The sequence below is a fragment of the Epargyreus clarus genome, unplaced genomic scaffold (assembly GCF_041222505.1).
Source record: "Epargyreus clarus isolate Ecla_fem2 unplaced genomic scaffold, WU_Ecla_fem_2.2 ptg000017l, whole genome shotgun sequence".
NCBI lineage: Eukaryota > Metazoa > Arthropoda > Insecta > Lepidoptera > Hesperiidae > Epargyreus > Epargyreus clarus.
In genome coordinates, this window is record NW_027332225.1 from 9,622,241 (window position 1) to 9,642,548 (window position 20,308).

General features: G+C 36.1%; 1 protein-coding gene across 1 annotated transcript in view; it reads left to right on the top strand.

Moving 5' to 3' along the window:
* LOC140749133 (lachesin) overlaps window positions 1–20,308 on the top strand; it is a 97,046-nt gene that overhangs the window by 37,630 nt on the left and 39,108 nt on the right. Inside the window, exon 4 of the mRNA XM_073082163.1 lies at window positions 18,058–18,230. Within this exon, the coding sequence (XP_072938264.1) occupies window positions 18,058–18,230 (173 nt within the window). The remainder of the gene's footprint in view (window positions 1–18,057; window positions 18,231–20,308) is intronic.

Genomic DNA, 20,308 nt, shown 5'->3' on the forward strand with positions numbered 1-20,308 from the left:
TCGGAGGAGTACGGTAACTAACACTGTGACACGAGAATTTTATATATAAGATAATTTCATTTGAATGTAACATTGAAAGTGATAGAATTATTTGCAGTTGATAGTCACATCTGTTTCTATTTAATAACAACAGTGTTATACGTTGCTGTGTTCCGCTTTAATGGGTGCAGTAAGGAAGACATACTCATCCGAGGCTTTCCATTTTAGTACTCAGGAGTAGAACATATCTATAGCTAATCTCAGGTAAGACTCTAATTATATTTGAGGTTGATTAGAAATAGTAGCCATTTACCATCTGGTGGACTGTATTCTCGTCTGCTACTTCTATATTATGAAAAAATACGTTTCTTTATAGTTGATCTTTTCATTATTCCCGTAATTCTAATCCTGTTAAGCTGATATATTTGAGTGAAGGATGTGACAAATCGGTGTACTTATACAATTAGGTCAACTTTCAATAATAGAGGAGACCACTTCTTGGTTAGATCCTTTCTTATGCCCTACTGTTGAGCTGACTTGCAAAACTAATTGTAGACGTCATTACCAAGCTGTAACTATTTATAGACGGCCTAGGCGAAGTCGCAATTGGGCTCTTAGTTGTAACATACTATTAATATAGATGTATACCCACAAACCACGATACGTATTCTATAATTGTTTGAACTTAATTAAGACAATCGTAAATTTCATTAATATATTAATTTATCTCTGCTTGCGATATGAAAAGTATGCTTCAGTTGAATAGTAGTAAAAAATTACGCAGAATGGCGTCATTAACAAAAAATATATTAACATTTTGTTACAACAGACATAAAATGGTTAAAAGTCATAAAATGGTATACAAAAATTTTCAGACATCTTCATCAATGTGAGAACGTTGAATATTTCAAAGAAAAATCTAAGAAGTTTATTAATATTACCTAACATTTAAGTGTGGCAGCAAGTTTTTTATAATATAATATTTTTTGCAAAGGAACTTGCGTGGAAAATTATAGAAAGCATCCCTTCAAAGGGAATTTATTTGCATGAAGCCAATTAAAGTGTAATATAAAAATCAAACCATATAGATTGGAAAATTCCAGAAGTATTTACTTACTTCTATTGAGACAAATTATTTATTTAACTTTATACTAAAAAGTACACATGCCTATCATATGAAGTGCTCATAAAAATCTAGACTTAAAAAGAAAATATTTATTTTAGGGACAAACAATTATTCTAGGTTTAGAATACCCACTATTGTTAAGGGTCAAAATAACAAAATCAAAATACACACCATTTCAAATTAAAGTATAAATTATCTGTTAATAAATAATACAACTGTCATTTTATAAAATTACCAGCTTATTAGTGTGATGTTTATTTTTTTTTATTAACGAGGGGAAAACCTTCAAAAGGTACCCGACGACGTGGGAGCGACGCCGAGTTATGTGGGATTCTTACCGCACTAAACCCAGGTGGCCGTCCTCAACGCTTGTTGGAGAACTCCGGGATCTCCGACGGAACGCAGCCGGAGTCCTCCAAGCGCGATGCCCCGATCGGTCTCTGCCCTGGGGGAGCAGTTTTCGCTCCTCCCGCACCATTTGGTGTAGACGACGCTATGCGACTACACATACCGCCGTCCTTCCCGGGATCGCTTACTGGACGGCTAGAGCTCCCACTCTTGCCGCCCGCAACCCCGGAAGCCCCCTTTTAGTCACCTCTTACGACAGACAGAAGTTACCGTAGCCCTATTCTAGTTCCGGAACTACAGGGACATATTAGTGTGATACCTAAATACTTTGTAATATGATTTAGTTTACATCTTACCCAAACTTTTCAAGAATTAACAATATATTTAAACTGAACAATCGTGTACAAATGTACGTGAATGGCATATTATCCGACCTTTATAATATTATCATCTGAATAAAAGCCTTCCTTATACCTGTTACAAGACGTAAGTTTAAGTAGGGCCGTCCCACGCTCATTATGTCCGCTGAAAGCCGCCGTGATATATGGCTCGCTCATCGAGAATAATGGACATTCAACCAAGTTCGGAATTTATTTAGCGCGCTCATTACTACATTGTGTATCTAAGCGGAAGTACATATCGCTCTGATACGCAAAGAGCTCTAGTCGATGTCGAACGAGTCAGATATTTGCAGAATGAATTTGTAGAGAAATTAATGTACCTATTTGTCTACTTAGACATATAATATCTTGTTCAAAATTTTAAGAGATTTGTGTACAAATCATATACAACGTTACGTAAAATCACGCTGCTTTACGTAGTTTACAATATTATATCTACTGAATAAAAGCCTTCCTTATACCTGTTACAAGACGTAAGTTTAGGTGGGGCCGGCCTACGCTCATTACGTCCGCTGAAAGCCGCCGTGATAGATGGCCCGTTCATCGAGAATAATGGGCATTCAACCAACTTCGGAAATTATTTAGCGCGCTCATTACTACATTGTGTATGTAAGCGGAAGTACATATCGCTATGACACGCAAAGGGCTCCAAGTTGGTGTCTGATGTGGCAGATATTCGAAGAATGAATTTGTAGATAAAATTATCTACATATTTGTTTACATAGATATATTACTTATATCTTGTCCAACACTTTAAGACATTTGTGTAAAAACATACACAAGATTATGTAAGTATCCACTGAATAAAATCCTTCCTTATACCTGTTACAAGACGTAAGCTTAGGTGGGGCCGGCCCACGCTCATTATGTCCGCTGAAAGCCGCCGTGATAGATGGCCCGTTCATCGAGAATAATGGGCATTCAACCAACTTCGGAAATTATTTAGCGCGCTCATTACTACATTGTGTATGTAAGCGGAAGTACATATCGCTATGACACGCAAAGGGCTCCAAGTTGGTGTCTGATGTGGCAGATATTCGAAGAATGAATTTGTAGATAAAATTATCTACATATTTGTTTACATAGATATATTACTTATATCTTGTCCAACACTTTAAGACATTTGTGTAAAAACATACACAAGATTATGTAAGTATCCACTGAATAAAATCCTTCCTTATACCTGTTACAAGACGTAAGCTTAGGTGGGGCCGGCCCACGCTCATTATGTCCGCTGAAAGCCGCCGTGATAGATGGCCCGTTCATCGAGAATAATGGGCATTCAACCAACTTCGGAAATTATTTAGCGCGCTCATTACTACATTGTGTATCTAAGCGGAAGTACCTGTATAATGTATATATAAATTATTTAACGAGTTTACCACATAACACGCGTAGCATAAGGTCTTACACCATTATGGGTATTGGGTTCAAACCCTGTACAAAAGTTTGGCTGATGGACTTAGATATCCTATCTATCTGGGTATTTTTGTATGTGTTCGTGTGTCATAAGAAAATATTATATATTTATTATGCACCTAAACCTTGCCATAATATAAATGGTTCAATTAATTTTTCATAGTTTGAAAGCCCTACTTTCTTTGTGTAGAAGAAATTTAAAATTAGCAACTTTTAAAATGTCATAGTTACATAATTAACTTTACGTTACTTTCTCGTCTGACGTAGTCAACGTATAAAGAAAATTAGTAAACAAGTAATTTAATTAAAAAATCAAAAATCCCACTGCACTAAAAAAGCTGACGTAGAATTTCCAAAAATAGGCGTTTCATTATTTTTATCCTGAAAACCCAATTAGCGGAATTTCTGATTTAATAATGTTTTCCAATTTGTTCCCACGTTGTATTGTCATTTTCACTTATGTTTTAATAATCTATTTAGTATTTTAAATCCAACTATTATTTTGAATAAGCGTCTTATCTTAAACGGTATACTTAAGTAAATATTCACAGATTTATATTCCGCTGAAACACATAAAGTACTAGAACCGGCTATTACGGTTAGATAGCTACATCTTACTCGTCTAGGAAACGCTTACACACATTACGCTGAAAGATGCTGAAATAGATGGCTAGCTCGTCGAAAATAATGGCTCATTCACTGCTTCGGAAATAAATAATGGCTCATTCAACCAGCTTCGGATGTAAACCGTTACTTATACTGTTTTTATTCTTCTAGCATATAATTTAATACAAAATATAAATCAAGTAATGCTCAATGTTTTCTACTTTGTACAACTGTTTTAAAAGTGGTAGAACCATTTGTGGTTCAACTCCGGCAGCACCACCGCCACACCTATTTCTGCCTATTAACAGTAGTGTTAGCACTGTTTTGTTCTGGTTTGGAGGGTAAGGTAAGGGAGACATACTTTTCTGTGGTCTTTCAATTTAGCCCTCAGGGGTAGCAGCGTATTAGTGACCGACCTCAGGAAGGTAACTAATCTTATCTGTGGTTGATTATATATGTCCATGGGCGGCAGTAACCACTTACTATCAGATGGACTGCATGCTCGTCTGCTACTCCTACATTATATATATAAAAAAAAAACTGTCATTATTAATGTTGTGTATTGGTCTCCTAGTTTGAAAGTTTTAAGTTATCATTAGTATTATTTTGTATATCATACGTTTTTTATACAAGCAAACAAAAACAGATTTTAGAAATTTGCAAATTTACACTGACGTAAATACGTAGGTGTACCGAAAAGGCCAATGTTTATTTTCTGAAATGTTTCTCATACAAACAAAATTTGTGTATGTTTATCTAGTACAGCCGTAAATACTTTAAATGACGCACACGAGTACATGAATATCTTGACCTAAAACAAATGTTCATTAAGTAAATTAAGTAAATGTCAATAAAATAATTCTTGGTTCTGCTGAGGCGGGAATGAATGTAAGGCTCTCTTACGGCAGATCGGTTTGGCGACAAGTGCATCTGGTAAATAATTTCCTTGCAATTAATTATATATATACTCAGATGCTTATATGTTAATTATTAACAAGCGGAATTTAATATTGCATGTACGTTGCTGATATCAACATAACAGTCCGGAGTGTAGTCTGGTATTCGCTCATTACGTCAGCTGACAACTTCCCGTGATAGATGGCTTGTTCATCGAGAATAATGGCCTATTCACTGAGCGTTGAATGTGTGAGAATATCAGATACTTAACGCGTTTTAGTAGGAAAAGCAATCAAACGATTTAAGCATCGAGAGGCCTGGTTGCGTTGTGAAGCGGATGTCAATTAAGCCTATAGAGAATTCCGGGTACAATCCCTGGTCGTGCTAGTATTTAAATTGTCGGGCTTTTGTGACGGACTTTTAGTGTAGTGAACGTTATTTTGTAAACCTGGCTACAATATTTTTTGTATCCTGCTATCATTTTTAAGACCTAGTCTGGAATTGACTCTTCTCCGTTGCTCCAGTGATTGAGAAAGATTTCAACTAGATGTGTTATATTACACAAAAATCTTGTGACAAAGTTTAATGATGGTTACGAATCCTATCACACCTTAATTCAAAAATATAAAAAGACTACCGTCATATAGGTACTCACACTTTATCCCATATATTATGTGTTATAAAAGTAAGTACATACAGAAATTTGCAAACCCACAAACCCGGAATAGATACATAAATTTACCCTGGATACATTTAGCTTTCCGTGCGCTCAGGAATCAAATTCGGAACCTATATATACTCGTGTATATATACAAGGTTGACAAGAGTAATGTCTATTATGCCACGTGGATACATAGGAAATGCCCATTAATCCAATCTATCTGCTATCGACATAATGTTACTTTATTTCCATTAAACCCGCTGAAAGCTGTCTACGATGAATAGCCTGCTTATCGAAAATAATGGCTCATTCAAACTTTGTACTTTATGGAGCTCGTTCATTAGGTGCGTACGTATCACAAAATACAAAATAGGCTAAGGGTGGATTGCACCGTAGGCCCGTTAAAGTTTGCGTTAAAGTTAACTATAACATTAACTTTAACCATAGCTTTGGAATGTATCAATCCTGTATTGTTATATGTATATTTGTCATTAAAGTCATTTGTGTCACTGTCGCCACGATTTTTGGTCGATTTTGACGGATACGGCAGTTAACAAAAACAATAACTTTGATGGAACGGTAACGTTAGTTAGTTATGATGTCATGTTAGTTATACTAAAATTATGCAACAGGAATGAATACTTACGTTGATTTGACTGCTGGTAAGGGTTTGGTTAACGTTAAAGTAACATGGTGCAACCCTAAACATTTCAGAAATATGTTCCAATTTTGTTGATAACAATGTTATTATGCGTGAAAACTTGTATCTGACAGCTCGTTAAGCTGAATATAATAAACAATAACGTTGCCAAATATTTCGTGACATCGAAATAAGTGACCCCAATCTACGTAGAAAGAACGACAATTATTGTTTTGCGTTGTATTTACGAGTATTCGTTGCGTAATTAATAGTAATTGATGTAAGTTATATATAAATATAATTAAGTATTTATTCAATTATATTTTAAACTCTTGTTTTTGAAAACATTAATTGGAAGAAAAATATATTTAACATTTATTCGATTTCAATAAATTACTTATTATATTTATACGTCATGTTTTTTTTTATAATTGTCATATTAATTATTAATTACATACTTATTGAATTTGGGGCCGTCTGCATCCAGGCCCAAGACCGGTCGGAGTGGCGCAGACTAGGGGAGGCCTATGTCCAGCAGAAGACTAGTAAAGGCTGATGGATGGATGATATTGAATTTAATGCAGATGTCACTTGACAGTAGAAGCTACTTAACATCAAGTGGACTGCAGTGTATGTATAAAAAGAAAAAGAATATATCCAATTACCTCTACGTTAGTATAACCTATGTATTAAATAAACCTGTCGTATTTATCTAGTCAGTAAAATCCATGCTTAACATCGAAACCACAGACCTTACAAAACAAATACAGGTCTGTGATCGAGGCTAATATTATGAAAAATATATTTTGAGATGATTTTACATACTGCCTAAGCAAATATGATCCAGGTATGATGTATAAAATATAAGAATAATAAACGTTTGATCTCGATTTAAGCAAAAACTAAATATGATATACGGCGCCTCACATTGATCCACTTAAGATAAAGGAAAAACTATTGTTTATACACAGCCTTCCAACTTGACAAAATGTGGTACACGTATCGTATATCAAGTATTCGTAGTTTTTTCAATATTCCCATTTCAATATGTGCCAAGCTCCGATTTATGGCCGGACTGGTTTTTATCCGAAGTTTCGTTGGATCATAGTCTTGGTGATTTGATAACTCAGTATCAAATCTAGATGATCAATACAAATGATCATAACTACATAAAAAATCTATCACTTCATAGTGAAAACTAATTCTTGAAGTCGACACTTGAAAACGACTATTTCCACAACTTCATAACTCTCTGCTAAAAAAGCTAAGTAAATTAATTTCGTAAGTATTTTTTTCTTATTCTTTCTAAGAAGTACTTAAACTTTTTAACTCAAACGTGCTAAAAAGGTACTTTACAAAGTAGACTACTTTTCCTTAAAAAAACAAATTAATTGCAAAAGGGATTTGTACAACCCAAAGCGCTAGAGAGAACGAATCTGGTTGACACAGCTCAAAGGATTAAACGCCCGCGCCGCTCAGCCTGTCATTACGCTGAGTGAAATTTTAATCGTGAGATTCCAAAGTTTTACTTCGTGCTAGACAGTAATTTTAGCTCAGAAGTTTCGACTTTACCATCTGGACAACTGATTTCAAGTACAGGGCAAATTTTTTTACGTTAAATTTCGAAAAAACACTAGCACAAAAACAAATAAACTGTAATTGTACTACTTCAACCAACATATATAATGATCAAGTACATGATTGCAAGTGCAATGAAATAAAGAAACGATATAAAGCTATTATTTTCTTAAATTATAATTAACTTAACAAATAATTGTTACACCGTCTGAAATGCTGGAAGGAACGAAACCGGTTGACACAGCTCAAAGGATTAAACGGCCGCGTCGCTCAGCCTGTTATTACGCTGAGTGAAATTTTAATCGTGAGATTTGAAACTTTTCCTTCGTGACAAGCAGTGATTGCAACTTAGTATGAATGTGGCCCTTCCAAGCTAGAGAACAGGATTTAAATATAAGGCTGATCCTTTGTAATTAGAGGTAAAGTTCAAACAAACATTTGCACAAATACAAATATAGTTTAATTGTGGCTTAAACAGCTCAATTAGAAAGTTATTCTACAAACTACTATTCTTAAAAAAGGTACATAAAGAGTTACATAATCTGAAGCGCTTGAGAGGACAAATCTGGTTGACACAGCTCAGAGGATTAATGCCCGCGCAGCTCAGCCTGTCATTAAGCTGAGTGAAATTTTAATCATGAGATTCGAAAGTTTCACTTCGTGACAAGCTTGATAGCCCAGTAGTATGAACCTAAATAACTTTGCAATTTTTTTAAACATAAACATATAAGTTTAAACATAATTCAGTTAAGGATTGATCGAAGTTTCTACACTTCGATTGCGACCTATCACCACTACACATTCATTTTAATCTAACGCTATGCTACGTTTATGTACACAAAAGGATGATTGAAACGATGATAAAAACAAACATTTGTAAAAATGCTCAGCTCTATTATAGGCACAAATGCCCAGTATCGAGTTGGATAGCCAAGCGGTTGAAAAAACCTAATTATGCCTTCAAATCAGATATGTTTAAAGTTAATTTATTTGACCCTTAATTTGTATACCCTATACCACTGTTTTCCAATTCGAAAAGGTCACAGATATAATTGTCAAGCAGCTCTTAGGGACCAGTTGGCCCAGTTCAAATCTATGGCCATTACATTGATTGATGTAGGTTCGAACTCAGAAATAAATGTACGTGTTTTGTTTACTAACGACATTTTCGAAACGAATGTGCAAATAAAAATAATGATAAACGAGCTATGCAAACCATATGTCAGTACTAAAACTCTTGTTCTGGGTGCAGTACCCTTAGTATGAGTTTTTACGTTTTAATAAAAATGACTGCTTTTGTATTTGTTTACGTATTTGCCCATACATTTCCAATCAGCGCCCCTAGTGAATCATATCAGAACTGATTGGTAGACTTCACACAACTTTGATTTTTTTAACATAAATCTCTCAGATGTGCAGGTTTCCTCGCGATGTTTTCCTTCGCCGTTAAACCAAGTGATAATTGATTTCTAATACGCACATTTTGTTAAATAGAAGTAACAAATGATGATATTCCACCTGATGGCAAGAAGTAACTGCCGATCATGGACGTCTATTCAACATATTGGAGGGGAGCACTGATGTATTGATAACTCTCAGAGTTATTCTTAGTTAGTCTCTTGAGATCTTGTAAAAATGTCTGCCGTACCACACTTTCAAACCCAAGCACAATAGCTTCTAACACGTTTTAAGTCCGAAATAGCAACGCAGTAATCCATGGTCTTCAATCTTCTTTCTTTCTACCGCTTATCTTTTTCGTATTAAGAGACAGTCGGACAGTAATGCCTTAACGATGAGCTTAATTATAAACTCTCATATAGATAATATTCTGAAACCAATCAATCAAAGATCAATTACCGTTCCCATCAGAAGTAAACGTAATTTGATCCCTTTAACTTCATCAATTAAGAAGTATCATCAAACTGGTATTAAAGACACTTGTGGGCCTCATCTTGTAATATCCAGACTAACTTAAGTTATAATTAAGTAAGTATATTAATTGGTTATCAAGCCATAATAAAGCGTCAGTTACAGAAGTGAAGTTATTAGCAAATATAAGATTTTTTCACAAGAAATATATTAAAAAATATTCATAGCATTATATGATTTTAGACTAATATTAGTTTTCTCGGAAATGACATTTTAATATGTTCTCACGATACGTTTTTGATTTTTTTATTGCCGATATTTCTACCCAGTTGCATGGATAGTGGCCACGTCGGTCAGGGAGTTCATAGCATGCATTGTTAATCGCTGCTGTGTTATTGTTTGAAGAATGTGGTAACATAGGAATATAAAATATGACGTCATAGTGCATTTATGTCTACAGTACCCTTATCATGAGTTTTTACATTTTGACAAATATTACTGTTTTGGTAAAGGGTACTGATATCATACGTGTCAGACACGGTCCGTGGCAAAACAAAATCATGTCGTTTTATACAATTTTTCTGAACGTATTTATATCCATAATATGACCGTACAGACAAGGACCGTGCCCGTCAAAATATTATTTTGTCTGACACCACACGTTCAATGTCTTTAGGTATAAATGGTTCCTCTACTTATATCTTAGCGATACATCTATGACTAATCTCAGGTAGGATTATAATTCAATTCGGGATTGACGGCATTGTTACTTCCAATTCATTATAGTTACGGTTTCCCTTGCGGTTTCCCATGACAACTAACCGATTTGAAATATTACAGAAGACCCGAAGTCGATACTGTAGGTACTTACAACAAATCATACATAGATTTTCACATAACTTAGTAATTTAATACCAATACACCATTATACTTATAAGATGAGAAGGTGGTAGAACCCTTTGTGGTTCGACTCCGGCGGCACCACCGCCACACCTATTTCTACCTAATAACAGCAGTGTTAGGCGCTGCTGTGTTCCGGTTTGAAGAATGTGGTAAGGGAGACAGACTTTTCCGAGGCGTTCCAGCTTAATCCTCAGGGGTAGCGGCGCATCTATGGCCGACCTCAGGTAGGAATATCTAATCCTATCTGGGGTTGATTACAGATGTCCATGGGCGGCAGTAGCCACTTACCATCAGGTGGACTGCATGCTCGTCTGCTACTCCTAGATTATTATAAAAAAAAATACGTGTGGCACTCGGAGACTGCCGCGGTAAAGCTATTGCATAGCATTTTTTATCAACTTATGCAATTACAATTATATATTTATAATAAATCATAATGGCGTTTTGATTTTGTACTGTCAAGTCTGTCAGTTGTAATTGTACGTTTAAAAATTACAAACACTCTTTTACGTTATTTTATTAATCCAGAATTCAACATAGCTTATGTTGATAAAACATATTATTTGGATAATGTGGTAATATAATTTTGAATTTTATAATGGGAGTATAAAATATACTTCACGCAATTTTAAGACTTCCGCACGGATTATAAAAAAATGTGTATTACTGCCATCTGTTTTCAAGTTGACGAATTAAGGTGTTAGCAATTTTCGTTACGGAATTTCTCGATTCGGTCGCCGCGCTTAAAGCCCGCGATAAAAGCTATGCAATAGCTTAAAAAGATGCTGAGTTGTCATAATAGTGCCACCACAGTTGAATTACAAGTAATTTAAAACTGTTTAATATAAATTACAATGAAGAGACGAAAGATACATAACATAGCAACATTTTCAATATGATAATTACCTACTGCGATACTAGAAAATCAAATAACTCCTTATAAGTATAAACCGGCCTATTATTCTCGAGGTATGGTTAAACGACCAAGTTTTGATATATATCACTATTAGGAAACGTTGTGTTAAACGTTACTCTTTATGCGTTGTAGGGTAAAAATACTATTCATTTATTGCATACCCCATAAAACTTATGAAAGCGTAAAAGGAAACGGCAAATGTCTCGTACTTGATGCTCCGGGTTAATGGACTGAAGAGCTGCATTAGGAAAATACTATTTTCCTATGTTAGTTACTTTGTGAATGTAAGGAGAGTAACACACGAGCGATAGCCGCCGTCTATCGCCGTTGACCATGGTTAGTTGTGACCGCTCATAATAGGGGACGACAATTCAAATCAAATCAAATCAAAAATCCTTTATTTAAAGAAGTATGTAGATTACAAGGTTTCGGGACTCTCCTGGTAAGTCTATATAAACCTGTGGTAGGAGACTCCGCACATAGACCTTATTTAAACAACCACAGATAAAAATCTGTGGTCGCCTTTGTTTAAATAAGGTCTATGCACTTTGTTAACCATATATACATACACACACACACACACACACAAACACACACACACACACATATTATATATATATATATATATATATATATATATATATATATATATATATATATATACATAAATACATACAATTATGAATATATACATACGAGCATAATTATACATAAAATACCATTCTCATGTCATTCATTTAATAAGTCTTCTGTTTGTTGGTAGGTTAGGGATTTTAGTAGTTGGGTTAAACTTTTTTTGCATTCAGAGTATATCATTTTGGAAATTTTAAGCTTACTATTTATTTTATTATAAATTTTAATAGATTGAGCTTTAAATTGATTTGAGGCTATTGCTGTTTTAGTTTTTATGTGCGATAATACTGTATAATAACTACGTTTTTTAAAACATTTGGATCAAATGACGATTGGCTGCGTTTGCAGGCGGTCGCTAATGACGGGCGGCGACAGTCGAAGAACGTCAACCGCAGTCAGTAGTCAGCGTGTCTGTCGCTAGTGTGTTATGTCCCTAAGGCATGAACGATACATTTATTTTTTGTGTGTATATTGACGGTACATCTTCACTACATGAGTCTCAAATTCGCAAATAGAGCTCTCCTTTATAAGCGGCTGTAGTACAGTTGACTATTCTGATGCTACGGATGTTGTTATTATATGAACTACTTTTTTTTAGTTAATTAGAAAATTATTATGGGAGCCAAACTGACACTACATCGCCTTTGTGTTTTGTTACCTAAAGCTACTACTACCTATTTCCTATAAAAATAAATAATTAGGTATTAAAGGCTTGTGTCTTTTAACTAATTTTCTTGTCCAGTAGGTACTATTAGGTTAGATTTAGATTCGTTAACAAAAATAAAATCCTAAACAAAAAATCTCCTGAACCTACCAAAAGTAATGATCATTATTCATTATATTCATCATTATTTTCAATAAATCTTGTTATCATTATGCTCGCAATCATTCGCGTATCACTAACGCGTTATGAAGCATAATCACGTATTTTGCCTTTCTGTTGCCAAAATATTGCAGATTTGTTGGCTTGGTTTCAATATGGTTTGTAGTAGTAAAACCCATTAGATTGTGCAGATAAATTTATTTTGTGAGTGCCTTTTTAAGTCCGAATGAATTTGTATGACGAATTAAAAGTTTTTAACAAACTAAATTAACTTACTTATATGAACTACAATCTGTCCATCATCCCAAAATAGCTATTTTATCGCAAGTCGTATAAGTTTTAGTTAAGTCATATAAGTATTAGTTTAAGCTAACGAGCGTAAAGTCTAAGGTAAGTCACTGCCTTCCGTGAAAATCTATAACTATATTTAATTCCATATAAAACTGCTACTTCTACTATCCTACTTTAAACAGATTACGGATGAGTTGCCCCCTTTTTTTTCTTCAACGAGGGGGAAATCTTCAAAAGGTAAAGGTGCCGTGGGAGCGACACAGGGTTATGTGGGACTCTTACCGCACTAAAACCCCCCCAGGCGGCCGTGCTCGGCGCTGCGTAGAGGAATCCGAGATCTCCAACGGAACGCAACCGGAGTCCTCTTAGCGCGGTGCCCCGTCGGGCTCCGCGCAGGTGAGCTTGACGCTCGCCGCATCGTCTGGTGCGTACGACGGCATGCTACCACACATACCGCCGTCCTTCCCGGGGTCGCTGGCCGGGCGATTTGAGCTCTTGCCGTCCGCAACCCCGGAAGCCCCGTTTCAGTCGCCTCTTACGACAGGCAGAGGAGACCGTAGCACTATTCTGGTCCCGGAACTACAGGGACAGCGGATGAGTTGCCCCTACTGAGGAAGTAAGTCAGCCAGCATCTATACATTTCTGCCGAAACAAAATAAATGCTTCTTCCCGTACCTCTCCAAGCGATACTGGTTCTATCTTTTAAAAGTTAAAAAAGTTAGGTTTCTTACATAATTACAAAGGCGCTTCGACTACTTAGATATGATAAGGATACAAATATTATTCTATATCAATATTACATACCCAAAAATACTTTAACATCAGATGTACAAACACAATCTAAAGTTTAATAGTTTTCTATACCAGTATAAAATATATTATATCCCAGTATCAATTCCATCAAGCGTTATTTTCAACGGACTTCATTGGCTACTTTATCCCTACTTTTATTAGGGCAATACATCTAACCAAATTAATAAGGTTCCCCCCGATCCGGATAATGAAATAGCCGGGTGTTATTTCGTATCCACAATTTAACACACAAGTTCAGAGGAGCTGTAATGGCGTCGTAAAAATCGTGAACAACGTATAGCAATCAGAGGTAAGATTAGAAGTGTGAAAAGATACAACATGAAAACATCTTGAAGGTGAACCCTATTTGGTTCGACTCCACTACCTATTTCTGACTGATAACAGCTGGGTTAAGCGCTACTGTGTTCTGGTTTGAAGGGTGTGGTAAAGGAGACATACTTTCCCGAGGCGTTCCACCTTCGTCCTCAGGGGTAGCGGCGCATCTGTGGCCGACCTCAGGTAGGGATATCTAATCCTATCTGGGGTTGATTACAAATGTCCATGAGCGGCAGTAGCCACTTACCATCAGGTGGACTGCATGCTCGTCTGCTACTCCTATTTTATAAAAAAAAAAATACCATCAGGTGGATTGCATGCTCACTGCTACTATTATAAAAAAAAAACATACGTTTTCCGCAAAATCTTTTCAGTGCTTTCCGAACGATTGCGATAAAAAGGGTCAACAATTTATAAAAAGAAAGGAACCGGTTGACTGGCGCTAAATTCTTTTCCCGCCCATTAAATTTGTTATGACGTCGTCACTGAAGGATTTAAACCCTGGCGAATGCAGATAAAAAATAATGCTACTTTGAATCGGTTTACGAGGGGCTTAAATTTTTTGCCGCGATTTTTCATCGAATACTGAACTTTCTACTTTTGCTTCGGTAAGTTGTGTAAACACTTTGTAGATTTTTTGTTTCCAATAAGTTTGTAGGAAGTCTTCGTTTAAAGATTAAAGCCCTACTTTTAACGGATTTTTTTTATTTAAAAAATCACCCTTTTTACATTGATAATCCTATCGATTTTTTTCTGTATCAAACGCACCATGGACACAAAGACGAATGCAAAATTACTCCGACACAAAAAAGAATTCTGAAGCCGTCATCTAGATCTGTCTGACTGGGGATCGAACCCAGAACGGCATGGTAACCTATGTCGTTTGATGATTAATTGAATGATGACAAATATTCACGACAAAATTAATATCAACACACCGAAATAAACATTTCTACTAAAACAATCAAAAAATATCGGATCAACTCTTCCAATTTCAAACTTGAAACCCAATTATTAACTCAACTATTCCACAAAAATTATTAACCCAACTATTCCACAAAAATATTTTTCGGGCAACATATATCTAACTCAGTACATAGAACTTTTAGAAGCTAAAAATGCTGAATAGTACAATGTGCGAACATTTAAATAATGAGAGGATTAATCTTACATTAATTTGCAAGAGGGTTCCCTACTTTGTTAAAGTAATTTTGTTTTGCCGTGCTAAGTTTCTAAGCTAATACAACTCGTAGTATAATTAAACTTTTTGTCGGCTGTGAGGGAGAGTAATGTGTTTTTCGTGACTACATTGTAATGTATTTTAGTGTACCTATACTTGATTTAGTTTTATAGGATGATTTTACGTATAGTGTAATAAATGTAACCTTGTGATTTGTGGAGATCATAACTAATCTTTGAAGTTTAGTTTCGCAATCATTTTGAAGGTGGAGGAAGGTGAATGAAGAACCCCCCTTTTTTTTTTGAAACCTTCAAAAGGTACCCGGCGCCGTGGGAGCGACGCAGGGTTATGTGGGATTTTTACCGCACTAAAACCCCCCCGGTGGCCGTCCTCGGCGCTGCGTAGAGGGCTCCGGGATCTCCAAAGGAACGCAACCGGAGTCCTCTTAGCGCGTTGCCCCGTCGGGCTCTGCCCAGGTGAGCTTGACGCTCGCCACACCGTCTGGTGCGTACGACGGTATGCGACCACACATACCGCCGCCCTTCCCGGGGTCGCTTACCGGGCGGTTCGAGCTACCCACTCTTGCCGCCCGCAATCCCGGAAGCCCCCTTTTAGTCGCCTCTTACGACAGGCAGGGGATACCGTAGCCCTATTCTTGTCCCGAAACTACAGGGACAAGAAGGAAGAACCCCCTGTGGTTCGACCCTAATGGGCACACCGGCACACCAATTTCTGCCTACTAAACGGAATGATCTATATTCTCCTTTTCAATGTACATGTAACTAATGTAAATAATAAAATTTTAAAAATTCCTTTCATTTAAACCCTTGGGAATTAATGGGTTAACAACAGTGTTCACCGCTGCTGTATTCTGGTTATAAAAATGTGGCAGGGGAGACGTACTTATCCCAGGCTTTTAACTTGTCTTCAGGGAGCACGAATCTATCGCACATCTCAGGTAGGATTCTTATCTTATCGGGGATTTATTTTATGGAAGGCCACTTACCATCAAAAGGACTGCGCATTTGTTACTTCAATGTTATTAAAAATATAAGCGAAGCGGCTGGATCCTTGAGTATTAATGAGTAAATTTTATGTAGTTGTTGGTCCCACTTCGTTATTATTGTATAGTCATTTTAAAACCTTGTCGAAGACCTTTCATGGACGGCTTAAGTTTGTCTGACGTAGGTTAGGCACCATCTTCCACTAATCCGCCTTGAAGAAAAGTGAAGTAGGTTACTGCTCTCTCCAAGTAATGAGGAGACGTATGTAGTCCTCTAAAGAACAAAAAAGTACCTTGCCGTAAATCGGATTTAGGTTTAAAGTTATAAGGGTTCTTTAAAATTGCTAAAGGTATTATATAAAGACCTTAAAGGTATTATATACTAGAGAAATATCATGTGAAAGAAAGCAATCTTGATCGCTTCAAAAGACTACCTACTTTCATGACCAACTTTAGTTAATCGTCTAGTTAGACGCACCCACCGCATCATTTTCAATCTATCTAGACGAACGCTCATTTGTCTCTTTATTCCAATAGGAACTATGAATAGGAAATCACGGTAAGACCGACTCAAGCCCTCGTTATTTCTTATCGCAATGCGCTTCATTGATGCAGAAAATAACAAGACAGCAATACGAACCTCCAATTTTCAATATTGTAATAGTGCATACTTTGTACAACATTTTAATAAATTTTAGTAATAAGATAGGTTTCTCTGTTTAGGTAGGTAAGATCGATCGTAAACTAATACAAGAGCAATACAATCTCTGATATTTATTGTACATGTGTCTTTTACTACGATTTTTTTTTGTACACGTGTCCGTTTACGTCTTGTTTCTTTTTATAAGTTAACTAGCTGACCCGGCAAACGTTGTGTTACCATATACATAAAAATATGTTAAGGTTGAACAACTCTTATCACTTAGGGCTATGAAAAATAGATAGCAGCCGATTCTCGGACCTCCTGAATATGCATATAAAATTTGGTGAAAATCGAAAGCCGATTCGGAGGAGTACGGTAACTAAAATTGTGACACGTGAATTTTATATATAAGATATTTTGTATACTATCGGTAAAAACTTTTTGTTGGCCTTTATGTATTTAGCTGTAAATTTCAAAAATTGTAGAAATAAAATAGAATAACAGCGTCAGCCGGCGCTGACCCTAGCAGTAGTTAACGACAAGTGGCGAGAGTTGATAGCAGTCGGTGGCGATCGCTGACGACGACTCACAACACTGCAACCTTTTGCGACGGGTGTCGGCTGTCGCAACGTTATCAGAGGCTACGGGCGAATATGGTCGACTGTTGCTAGCGACTGTAGGCGACTACTCTCAACTATCGCCGCCGGTCGTTACCTACTACCGCGGACAGTCGCCGGCGCGATCTCTTAAATATTTGGTACAAGAAATATTCACGGACTCTTTAAACACTATTATCTTAGATTACGGTTGATTAACGAAATCAAAATCAATTAATTTTGATTTCGCTAATCAACCACCTGATGGTAAGTGATATTTGAAGCCGCCCAAAGATATTTGTAATCAACCCCAGATAAGTCTATATTTCTTTCGAAGGTTATCCATAGAAACGTCTTCCTTGTCTATACAGTCTTCCTTGCTGTTTTTTAATATAAACCCTTTATTATTTGTTACAGTGGTAAAAAGTAGCATGCGGTACCAAACCACGTCGCCACTTAGCCGAGTGGGGCCCACAGCGTCGCTCCGAGACGCCGAGCCCAACTTCGTGGGGCCCATCCAGAACGTGACCATCGCGCTGGGCAGAGAGGCTGTTCTCACCTGTTCTGTATCTGACATTGGAGATTACAAGGTATAGTTATTACTAGTTTTTCATAACAGAGAAGTAGGTAGCAAACTTGCAGTCAGATAAGGGACTACTGCCGTCCATGAACATCTGTAATCAACCCCCGATTAGATTAAATTAGTATCTTACGTTGGTAACTTAAGCGTTGCTAAATCTGAGCACTAAGGTGGAAAGCCTCGGAAAGTATGTTTCCCTCATCATACCCTCCAAACCAAAATACACCAGCGTTTAAAACTGCAGTTATTGGGAAAAAAATATTATATTATATAATACAATAAATATTAGGTGTGGCGGTGGTGCCGCCTCATACCTGTGCTATAACTACTTAAGTCTTAGGATGACAGCAAGACGCGTTACTGACTAAGTGAAGCTCCAAGTTCTGCTGACATATATAACTCACGGTGCTCTTAGATTTCACCCATTCATTGTTTTGAGAACTTGCCTGAGCTATTGTGTGTCTTCATGAAAAAGATTCTACATTTTTTTTTAAATTTAAATAGTGAGATCATGTTCCTCTTCAAAGTTACAAAGACGTCTTAAAACTTTTGTTAAAATGTTAAAATAATTTAATAATCGAAGCTTTAAAAACTATTACCGGCAAGGTTGTCACGTAACCAGGTAATACAAAGAGCATTGGCTACACTCACACATGGACATAAGGAACATACGAGTAACATACACATATACTCGTTTTATGACAGCTAATCGCAAAGTCAAAGGTCTGGTTTATTGGAAAGAAAAGCAGAACAGATAATGGATTGACCGCTTATTTCTGCTGCCTTTTGAAATATGGGCTGTGTCGCTTTTAGTTGCAGAGGATAATGTTTAAGTCAGAGTATTGTAGGATTGTAGTATATTTACTTTCATATTAGTATTTAAGTAAATAAGAATACTCAGTTACTTATTTATCTTACACATAATTTTCTAAATTATGTATAAGGATGTGCTATTGACGGATTTAGTTTCACGTAATCAACCCGCTAATATTAGAACAGGCAAGTTTTCTAAAGATTACACCTATTGTATTGAAATCAAATTATTTTGAAAATTACATAATACGATCTACATAATATATGCATGCACAATTTCAATCCAATATGATACCGGGCAATATAGGATAGTCAATGATAGCCTAGTGGTTAAGAAACTCGGCCTCTCGATCGAGAGGTCTGAGGTTCAAATCCCAGGCTACTGATTTTTTCAAAGCTATGTGCGTATTCGAAATTATTTATCATTTGCTAAACGGTGAAGGAAAACATCGTGAGGAAACCTGCATTCCTGAGATTTGTAAAAAAAAACTCAAAGGTATGTGAAGTCTACCAATACGCACTTGGCTAGCGCGGTGGACTATGGCCTGATCCTTCTCATTATGAGAGGAGACCCGTGCCCAGCAGTGGGACAGTAATGGGTTGATGATGATGATGATGATAATGATACCGAGAATTGGAAAAAAAAAACATGAATTAATTATACGTACATTGAAATTTAAATAAGAACTTGTAATATTACATTTGTAACAAAATTTTGTAGTGTATCTTACACAGATTCTAACTAACAACATCTCGACTAAACAACTTTCAACTTAAAATATGTAAGTTAAGAAGCTGACTTGAAGATCGTTACGGTACGCAAAGCCTAACTTAGTTTGCCGTCTAAGATGCTAACGTCGCTTAGTGACCCCGATGCTACATGAATAAACATGACCTATGTAGCTATAAGGTTAATCTACTATCTTTGAAATCTGTGGTGAAAGGGTCGCTTGCTCTGTAGTACGTAATATTTTTAAGTGAAAACTTCTTTACGTGTCGTGTGTTAGGTATTTTTTTTCGGTTGGGAGATAAAATAAAAAAGATAAATACTTTCTTCAGGAAAATTGCAACACACAGTACAATATACAAAATAAATAAACAAACTGCACGGTTATTAAACTAATTGATAATAATAAAGACAATTTAGAAAAGAATCCTTATAATAATTCAGAGAATAAAATACAATACATACCTAAACTTCTTTTTTGTTTATACTTATTAAACTTTATGTTCATATGAAATACTCAAACAGTGTATAATCTTAAGATGTCTGAA